A 10,365-nucleotide genomic window follows, 5' to 3' on the forward strand; every position below is an offset into this window, starting at 1 on the left:
CGGGTGGCACCGTGATTGGCTGTGGCACTGGGGACGGGTTGGGCCACAGCACTGGCAGAGACGCGGGGACAGGGGAGGTGACATCGCCTTTACTGAGCCCAGCACACGGCATCATGTGACATGTCCCACACCGTGGTGTCCCTGTGACACTGGGGTCCCGTGTGGTGGCAGAAGGGGTGGCATCACCTTTACTGAGCCCAACAGGTGGTACCGTGTGTCACAATGTGACCTGAGCCATGCCGTGGTGTCCTGGTGGCACCAGAGTCCTCGTGGTGCCAGTGCCAACAGAGGAGGTGACATTGCCTTTACTGGCACTGTGTGACATTGTGTGTGACACTGTGTGTGACACTGTGTGATGTCCCACAGCCAGTGTCCTGGTGGCACCAGTGACCCACATGGTGGTGGAAGGGTTGGCATGGCCTTTACTGAGCCTGACAGGTGGCACAGTGTGACACATCCGCCACCGCAGTGTCCCAGTGTCACTGGGGTGCCACACGGAGCCGGGGTCAGAGGAGGTGACACCGCCTGTGCTGGGCCTGGCCCGTGGCAGGGTGTGACACGGTGTGACGTGTCCCACGCCCCGGTGGCACCGTGTCCCCGTGGTGCCGGGGCCGGGGAGGTGACACCGGCTCTGCTGCGTCTGTCCCGCGGCGCACGGCCCGGCGCCAGCGGTGTCCCCTGTCCCTGTCCCCGTCACACCTGGCGGTAGGTGCCGTTGTAGGTGAAGGGCTCGGGGTGCACGCAGGGCCCGGGGCTGGCCGGGGTCCAGCGCTGGATCTGCAGGCGGGAGCAGGCGGGGGGGTCCAGGGGCCGCACGATCACCGGGGCCCGCGACGCCACCGACGGGTCCTCGCTGAAGAAGTTGAAGGGGCGCAGGAAGAAGCCGACGGCGTTGCCGGGGGTGGCCGTGTTGGGGATGTCCTCGGCGTGGGGCACGTGCAGGAAGCCCACGGTCACCCAGGCCACCAGGTCCTGGGGGGACACACCGCGGTGTCAGTGGCACCATGGACCCCCCTTCCCCCCGCGGGAGCTGGGGAGCCCCAGAGATGGCCCCGGTCTGGGGATGGAACCCCCCAGCGGCCACCAGCCGCGCGTGCCCAGCGTCCCCCGTGTGCCACCTGGTCCTCGATGGTCTCGTTGTCGCGGATGAAGCTCTCGAAGGTGACCGGGGGGTCCCAGGGGTTGTTCTGGGTGTAGATGCTGCTGCTGCTGGGCTCGCTCTCGTGGCGCCGTGTCACGGCCAGGTGGTACCTGCCACAGGTGAGGGGTGGGGTCAGCCCGGGGGCGGGGGGTTCCTGTCCCACCCTGCCCTGGTCCTGCACCTGTGCCACCCACAGGGGACACAGGGCTGGCAAGGGTGTGGGGGTCCCCAGCTTTGTGCGCTCCTCAGCTCCTGAGGGGCTCCCCAAGTCCAGGGGGATTCCCCAGGTTCCCTGAGGGACTCCCCAGCTCCCGAGGGATTTCCCAGCCCAGAAGGATCCCCAGATCTTGAGGGGGTCCCCATTTCCAGGGTTTCCTCATCTCCCAAGGTGTTTCACAGCTCCTGAAGACTCTTCAGCTTCCAGGGGTTCCCCAGCTCTGACAGCCCCCTCAGCCTCGGGGTGTCCCAAACTCCCAAGGGCTGCTCCAGCTCCGACAGCCCCCTCAGCCTCGGGGTGTCCCAAACTCCCCTCTGCTGCTCCCAAGGGGTTTCCCCAGCTCCAGGGGGAGCTCCCAGCTCTGGAGGTTCCCCGGCTCCCAAGGACCTACTCCAGCTCCAGGGCAGCATGGGGAGGTGCCAGCAGGGAGAGGCGTGACCAGGGCAAGGACGCCGTGCGCCCGCCGGTGACACGCTGGTGACACGGGAGCCCCATCCCTCCCTGCAGACGCCCCCGGTGCCCACCTGGCCCAGGTGATGCCGCGCTCCTCCTGCCAGCCGCGGGGCAGCACGGGCCCGGCGTGGGAGCTGAGCTGCAGGCGGAAGGTGCGGCGGTGGCCCCAGCGGTTCCGCCGGCGCGGGTTGGAGAAGAGCAGGTAGCGCGGCGCGGGCCGGTGCAGCGGCAGCGCGGCCTCGCGCTCCCGCCGCCGCGGCTCCCGGTGCAGCCAGGGCTGCACCACGCGCGCCCCCGCGCTCCAGGGGTTGGAGATGTTCTCGAAGCGGATGTCCATGGTCTCGAAGCTGTTCCCGGAGCCTGCGGGGACCGCGCGTCGGTGGAGGGGACACGGTGGCACAGCCCCACCCCAGGGTGAGGGTGGGACACCGCAGGGGTGGCACCATGAATGTGGACTGGGACCTCATGGAGATGCCAGCATGGAGGGCTGGGATGCCACCCCCAAGGAAGTCTGTGACCCTACAACCAAGCCATCATGGTGGGCTGGGGCCAGTTTGGTACACCAGCATGGAGAGGAGGGCCTTTGAGGAGATGCCACCGTGGAGAGCTGGGACACCTTGGAGATGCCACCACCACAGGGGGCTGGGGACACCTTGGAGATGCCACCACCACCACCACCACCACAGGGGACTGAGATGCCAGGAGATGCTACCGTGGATGTGGCCTGGAAAATATCACCCTGGGGGACTGGGATTGCACAGAGATGTCACCATGAGGGGCTGGGACCCCAGGCAGATGCCATCACCCATGGGGGGCTGGGACCCTGCAGAGATGCCATAGAGGGCTGGAGCCCCGGATGTCACCAGGGCTGTGAGATCCCACCACCACGGAGGGGTGTGACCCCGCAGAGATGCCACCACGGAGGGGATCACCATCTCAGGGTGCGGGTGACGCCCGGGTGACGCCACCCTTCCAGAAACAAGGCACCTGAGCCCCCGGAGCCCCCCGTGGGTCCAGCCTCTCTCCCAGCGCCCTCCCCACAGCCAGGGGGTGTCGGGAGCCTTCACCTGCGACATCCAGGTCCACCTTGTAGTGCACCAGGTGCGTGTGGATGTTGCCCAGGAGGTGGCTGTGCACGCGGCTGCCGTAGCGCCGGCCCTCGGGCGTGTAGAAGGTGGCGTGGATGTAGCCGGTGGCGTGGACCTTGGTCTCCAGGACGCCGTTGGGGTAGAGCAGGAAGTCCCAGATGTAGTCGTAGTTGTAGACGGTGGAGGTGGTCCTGAGCACCAGCGCCCGCCCCTCCAGCCCCGCGTAGAAGTGGAAGCCGCCCTGGAAGTCGCTGTCGAAGTGGCGGCGCAGGGGCACGCCCGTGGGCAGCTCGAACACGCAGAGGGCGCGGGGGAAGCGCACGGGGCCGTCGGCGTCCAGGAGGTGGTGGGCGTCCAGGAAGGCGGCGGTCTCGGGGCAGTCCACGCCGCGGGCCAGCTCGTAGCTGGAGGCGCCCATGGCCCAGCCCGCGTCCATGTACTTGGTCTGCATGGCGGCGGGCGAGTGGCCGCCGTAGAAGGCGATGGCCTCCTGCACGCTCAGCTCGTAGGCCACCCGCTCGCCGTCGAAGCGCACGTCGAAGAGCTGCAGGCCGGCCGAGGAGCGCAGGCGGAAGGCCAGGCTCCAGCCGCCGTACTCCAGCCGGTTCCCGCGCAGGCGGTAGCGCCGGCCCTGCGGCTCGCACACCTTGGCGCCGTGCACCTCGGTGGGCGTCCCGCTGGAGAAGCGCCCGCGGGGCTCGTAGCTGGAGAAGAGCTGGCGGGCGGGGGGCTCGGGCAGGCGGGCCAGGGGCAGCGCGCCCCGCGCGTGGCTCTCGGCCAGCTCCCGCACGCTGCCGAAGTAGCGCCCGTTGTACCAGAGCCGCAGCACGGCCCAGCGCCGCGGGTCGGGGTCCCGGTGGTCCAGCAGCACCTCCAGCCCCGCGGGGTGCAGGAAGAAGCCCTCCACGAAGCGCTGGATCACCAGCCACGTGCGGCGCTCGCCGGGGCCCAGCCCGCGCGGGGCGATGTCCGAGAAGGTCAGGCAGCGCTCCGAGCAGTTCTGGAAGCCGAAGCCGGTGGCTTCGCGCAGCAGCGGCTCCAGCGGGGCCAGGGCGGCCACCAGCGCCTCGTGCAGCAGCTCGTACTCCAGCCGGGTCATGGGGCGCGCCCAGAAGGGCACGGCGCGGCCGCCCTTGAAGGGCAGGGGCCGGTAGGAGCTGGGGCGCGGCAGCGGCCCCACGGCCAGCTCGGTGATGTTGGGCTCCGCCTGCGCCCCGAAGAAGATGACGGCCCGAGCCTCGCGGCGCGGGCGCGCCCCGCCGTGCTCCAGGAACCGCAGCGCCGAGCGCTTCTTGGGCGGCAGCAGCTCCACCAGGAACAGCGAGTTCTTGGCCAGGGGGCCCCCCCGGCTCGGGGACAGCCCCAGCTCCGGCCGCTCCATCAGGAAGGCCCGCACGGCCCGCAGCTCCGCCGGGGACAGGTCGGCGAAGATGGACGCGGGGTCCGCGGGCTCCGCCGAGGGGCTGGAGCTGGCCGCGGTGAGCAGCAGGGCCAGCGCCCAGGGGAGCCCCAGCTGCCACATCCTGGGGGACACGGGGACAGGGGGTCAGCCCCGGGAGGGGATGGGGCTCAGCGGGGCACCCCCCGCTCCAGCAGTGCCACGATCCCGGCCAAGCTGCGGTGACCACGGAAAACCGAGGGGGACCAAGGCAGGACCCCCGGCACAACTGAAACCACCACGGGGAGGAGCAGAGCGCCCAGAAAAACCAGGCGGACCCTGGGCTGACCCCCAGTGAAACCAGAGACACCATGGATGTCCCCGGGGGAAATGGGGACACCATGGGGTGACCCCCGAAAAACTGGGGACACCGTGGGGTGAACCCCGAAAAACTGGGGGCACCATGGGGTGACCTCAAAACCCTCCCCGCAGCCCGGAGCCCCTCAGCACCCCCAAACCCCTCTGGCAGTGCAGCTGCTGAACCCCCTGGGTGGGCCTGGGGACCCCCCAATGTCGGGGCCCCCGGGTGCCCCCCCCCACCGCAGGGAGCCCCCCACGCCCCCACTCACCCGCGCTGGCTCTGCCGCCCCATCCGAGCAGCGCTGCCGCTCTGTGCCCGGCCCTGGGGCTCTGACCCCCCCCTGCCCCCCCGGGGCACTGACCCCCCCCTCCCCTCCCCGCCCCCTCCCCGCCCCCCGAGCCGGCCCGGGGTCAAGGCCACCGGCAGGGCCGTGTCCCCGCTGTCCCCGCTGCCCCCCCGGGCTGCCCCCCCGGGCTGCCCCCCCGGGCTGCCCCCCGCACCCCCAGTCCGCACCTTCGCTGTCTCCGCTGCATCGCGCCCACGCGGGGGGGCGGGGGAGGGACCCCCGGTACCGATCCCGGTACCGATCCCGGTACTGCCCCGGTACCGCCCCCCGCCCCCCCGCGGGTTAATGATCACCGGGGCCGCCCGGTCGTTGTCCCCCCCCCCGCGCCGGGGGCGCTCCGAGCGATCAAATTCCGGGGATTTGGCGAGAGGAGAGCCCGGAGATCCCAGGGGAGCCGCGGCCGCCCGGAGCTGCGGGGGCGCGGGGCGGGCTGGGGGCGCTCCGGGCCCCCCCGAGCCCCTCGGGCTCCCAACAGCGCCCCCGACTCCCCCCCACCCCAAAAAATCCACACGGAAGCGGGCTCGGGGCCCTCCATCCCACGGCCGCATCCCGTCCCCATGGCAACGCGTCCCCGGCCCTCCCGTTGCCATGGAAACGGGGCGCCGACCCCCAGAATCCGCGTGGAAAGGGGTCTTTGACCCCCCCCCAAAACTCCACGGCTGCATCCCGTTCCCATGGCAACGCATCCTCGGCCCCTCCCTCCCGGACCCGGGATGAAGGGGTTAAAAACCCCAAAAGGGGAAAATTGGGTGAAAAAGGCACAAAAGAGGGCGTCGGTGGCTTGAACCAACCCAAAATTCCGGGGGAAGTGGTTTAAAAAGCAAAATAAAATGGGATAAGGGATTTTAAAAGCCAAAGGAAAAAAAAAAAAAGCGAAGTGGTTTTAAAAACAAATGAAACCCCAGGAAAAGCCTCTGAAAAGCCCCAGAAATGGGTTTCAGGGTTTTCAATATCCCCGGAGTGGGATGGGTGGTTTTAACAGCCAAAAAAACCCAGCATAAGAAATTTTATATGCAAAGAATGGGGTAAGCGATTTTAGAATGCCCTGGAAATGGGGCGAGTGGTTGAAAAAGCCCCAAAACTGGGGTGAGCGTGGCTTTAAATCACCAAAAAATCCCAAGATAAGTCATTTTTAAATAGGAAAAAAAAAAGGGAAGTGATTTTAAATGCCCGCGGAAAAGGGATAAGGGTTTAAAAGCCCCAAAGTTGTGGTGAGTGGTTTTAAAAGGGGAAAAAAAAAAAAAAAAAAAAGAAAGAAAGGAAAAAAAAAGACAAGTGGGTTTTGAAGCCGCAAAAAAAAAAAAAAAAAGTGGGATAAGAGGTTTTCAAAAACCACAAAAAATGGCCTGAGTGGTTTCAAAGGCCCCAAAACCCAGGATAAATGGATTTTAAAGCCCCAAAAAATAGGACAAGTGGTTTGAGAAGCCGTTTTTAAAAAGCCACTAGGATAAGTCATTTTTAAAGGCAAAAAAAGGGGAGAATAAAATGTTTTGAAGCCTCGAAATAATGGTATGATGTTATTATGATATTTTCTGAAAGTTTTTTTTTAATCTAAATTTTTTTTCTTGGGAAGCTGAGAAGCCTCAGAGAGGAATGAAAACAAGAATTATTTGATTGTTGGTCCTGTGTTTGCTGCTTTGGAACGTGCGTTGGAGATGGTTTATTACCAGATGTGTGTTTGATTCATTTTATGTGAATTGGGTTTTTTAATAGCCAATTACTGCCAGCTGTGTCAGACTCTCTGAGTCAGTTATGGGGTTTTATTATTCATTCTTGTTAAGTTTTTTGATGTATTTTTTAAAGTATAGTTTTAATATAGTATTTTTTAAATATAATATAAGTACATAGAATAATAAATCAATTTTTTGAAAACATGGAGTCAAATTCTTCTCTCTCACCTCGTCCTGGGAACCCTCACAAACATTGCAGTTTAAGTGCTTTTAAAAGCATGGAGGGAAAAAAAAAACAATACAGGGCATGTGTTTTTTAAAGCCAAAAGAACAAAAGCAACAAGTCATTAAAAAAAAAGGAAAAAAAAAGAGAAGATAAGAGGTAATTGGTTTATGAAACCCCAAAAATTGAGATAAGTGGTTTTAAAGCAAAAAAAAAATCCTAGGATATATTATTTATAAAACTAACCAAAAAAAGCATATTTGGCTTTGAAAGTCTCAAAAATGGGAAAAATTATTTTAAAAGTGAAGGGAAAAATATAAATTATTTTAAAAGCAAAAAAACCCCTTCAGGATGGGCAAGTTTAAAAGCCAAAAAATGTAAAAGCCTCCAAAATGGGGAAAGGCCCCTAAAACTGGGGAAAGGAGAGGAGAAAGGAAAGAAAAAGAGAAAGTAAATAATAAGTGCTTTTAAAGCCAAAAATAGAAAAAAAGGAACGTGTGGTTTAAAAGCCCTGCAAAATGGGGTAAGTGGTTTAACACAGACACACACCCCTAAAAAAAGAATAAATAATTTTAAAAGCCAAAAAGTGAATTCAAAGGCACAAAACTGGGAAGAGTGGCTCCAAAAGGCCCAGAACTGGGAAAAGTTCCCCTCAAGGCTGAATAAGTCACTCCTGAAGCCAAACCCGAGGGACAATTGCTGCTGAGAGCTCCCCAAAAATGGAATAACTCGTTTTAAAAGCAAAGCTTTTTAATAAAGGGTATGAGCAGTCACAAAAGATTCAAAAAAACCCCAGAATAAGTGGCTTTAAAGGAAAAACAAAACCAAACCCAAAACCAAACCAAACAAAAAACCACACACACAAAAAAAGCATAAGTGGTTCAAGGGGCTTTGAAAGCTTTGAATTGGGAGGAGAGTTTTAAAAAGCAAAAAAAACAAAACAATGTAAGTGATAGAAAAAGCAACAAAATCAGGGATTATTTGTTCTAAAAGGCCCCCAAAGCCAGGACGAGCAGTTCTGAAGCCTCAAAAATCGGGTTAAGGGGTATGGAGAGCCTCAAAAATGGGATTAAAGGGTTTTAAAGCCCCTCAGAAAAGGGGATAAGTTATTTCAAAAGCTAAAAAATTGATAAGTGGTTTTAAAGCTCCCAGCTTGGGATAGCTGAGTTTAAAACTCCTCAAAAACAGAATGAGTGGGTTTAAATGCAAAAAAAACCCCCAGGATAGGCCCTTAAGTGGCTTTTAAAATATCAGAGAAGAGGATGAGTGATTTTAAAAGCAAAACAGAACCAAACCAAACCCAACCCGACACCCCTCAAAATAATCCAAAAACCCACCGAGATAAATGATTTTTAAAGCCAAAAAAATTGGGATAAATGGTTTTAAAGCCCCCAAAATAATGGGATAAGTGATAATAGTCAACATCATCAAAAAACAAATAAACAAAACAAAACAAAGAACCCCAGAAAAAGTATTTCCAAAGGCCAAAAAAATGGGACAAGTGATTTTAAAAGAGAAAAAAAGAGATAAGTTTTTTGGTAAACAACAAAAAAATTGAGATGAGAACTTTTGATGCAATAAAAACCCCGGGATTAATAATTTATTTTAAAAATAAAATAAAATAAAATAAAATAAAATAAAATAAAATAAAATAAGTAAATTATAAAGTAAGATATATAAAATAAAAAATGAAAAATAAATTGTACTTGGACCACCGCCCACCATACCATAGATAAATATATAAAAAAGTTTCTTAATATATACATCCATTTATAAATATAGAAATACCATCTATAAATATATAAATATATAAATACAAATATATAGAAATATAAGTAAATATATAAATATATAAATGGATTTATATACACATATATACATCTATATAAATATATAAAAATACAAATATACAAATATACATAAATATATTTTAAAATTATTTTAAGTAATATGATATTTGTATATATTTGTATTTCTTAAAATAAATAATAAAAATATTTCTAAATAGAAAAATGTATTTTAATATAAATATATACATTTATACAAATATATAAACATACAAATATATAAAAATATATTAATAATATGTTAAGTTATATTATATATAAATATAGAAATATATAATATATAAATATTCATATATAAAATATACAGTCATAAATATATTTAAATATATTCATGTATTTATATATAAATATATATAAATATATAAATAAAGTTATGTTAATTTATACAGAATATAAATATAGACATAAAGAAATATATAAATGTATACAAATATATAAATATGAATATATAAATGTAATTTTATAAATATATATACATTTATATAAATATATAAATATACAAATATGCATACATATATAAATAAAATATATGTTAAGTAATAGTATATATAAACATGTCAATATACACATGAAAATATATAGGATCATAAATATAAATATATTTAAATATATAAATGTATTTTATGTAGATATATACATCTATATACAAATATAAATATACAAATATCTAATATATAAATATACAAATATCTAAATAAAATTATGTTATGTTATATGGAATATAAATATAGAAATATATAAGTACATAAATAAAATTAGTTGAAGTTATATGAAATATATATATATATATATATATATATATATATATATATATATATATATGTGAAGAAATTCGAGAGTGAAGGAACCTGAGCCCCTCCCCATGTCCATGGGCAGCTCTATTTGAGCTGCTCCCCAATCGCTGCTGATCCCTTTGCCAGCTTTAACACAGGCCCCTCCATTTCTGCAGAGTTTGTGCTGTGCTATGATCCACTGGCACTTCTTCAGATTTGTACTGGGGAGGGTTTGTGATTAACATCTTCCATCCGTGATTTCCTGTCTGTTTAATAAAGAATTCATTTACAGACAGACCTGATTCACCATCACTAGAGTGAGTTCTGAACCCCATCCGGGCTATGCCTACAATGCACAGCACATATTAAACATGGTTAAATATATGTATTAAAATCACCTTATATACACATATTAAACACAGTTAAATATACATATTAAAATATATGTTAAATAGTTCTATTAAACACAGTTAAATATACATATTAAAATACACGTTAAATACACATATTAAACACGGTTAAATATGTGCATTAAAATGCTCATTAAGTAAAGTACTAAATACAATTAAACCTATGTATTAAAATACCCATTAAATATATGTATTAAAATACCCATTAAATACATGTATTAAACATGGTGAAATATACGTATTTCAGTACCCATTAAATACTCAGATAAAACCCGCTGTGTGTCCTTTGGCCAAAGGGATCCCTGGGGTTTGTGTCAAATCGATCACGTTTGGCACGGGTTGGTGTGGGTGGGTTTGTGCTCAGGGATGTCCCTGCACACCCCACACAGAGCTGGGCATTGGATGGGGTGTGTGGGGTGTGTGGGGTGTGTGGGGTGTATGGGGTGTAGGGGGTGTGT

The 10,365-nt window shown here is 52.6% G+C and overlaps 1 protein-coding gene across 1 annotated transcript; it reads right to left on the minus strand.

The window, feature by feature from the left end:
* Positions 1-69: 69 nt before the first annotated feature.
* On the minus strand, positions 70-5,630 carry AOC1 (amine oxidase copper containing 1). The gene is made up of 5 exons (XM_077178192.1): positions 5,152-5,630; positions 2,879-4,422; positions 1,883-2,171; positions 1,119-1,251; positions 70-972 (listed from the first exon to the last, which is right to left on the minus strand). Exons 1-5 carry the CDS (start codon positions 5,169-5,171, stop codon positions 694-696), a joined length of 2,265 nt encoding a protein of 754 aa, XP_077034307.1. The 5' UTR covers positions 5,172-5,630; the 3' UTR covers positions 70-693.
* Between the last annotated feature and the right edge of the window lie 4,735 nt (positions 5,631-10,365).

Source organism: Agelaius phoeniceus, chromosome 1 (genome assembly GCF_051311805.1).
Source record: "Agelaius phoeniceus isolate bAgePho1 chromosome 1, bAgePho1.hap1, whole genome shotgun sequence".
Lineage (NCBI taxonomy): Eukaryota > Metazoa > Chordata > Aves > Passeriformes > Icteridae > Agelaius > Agelaius phoeniceus.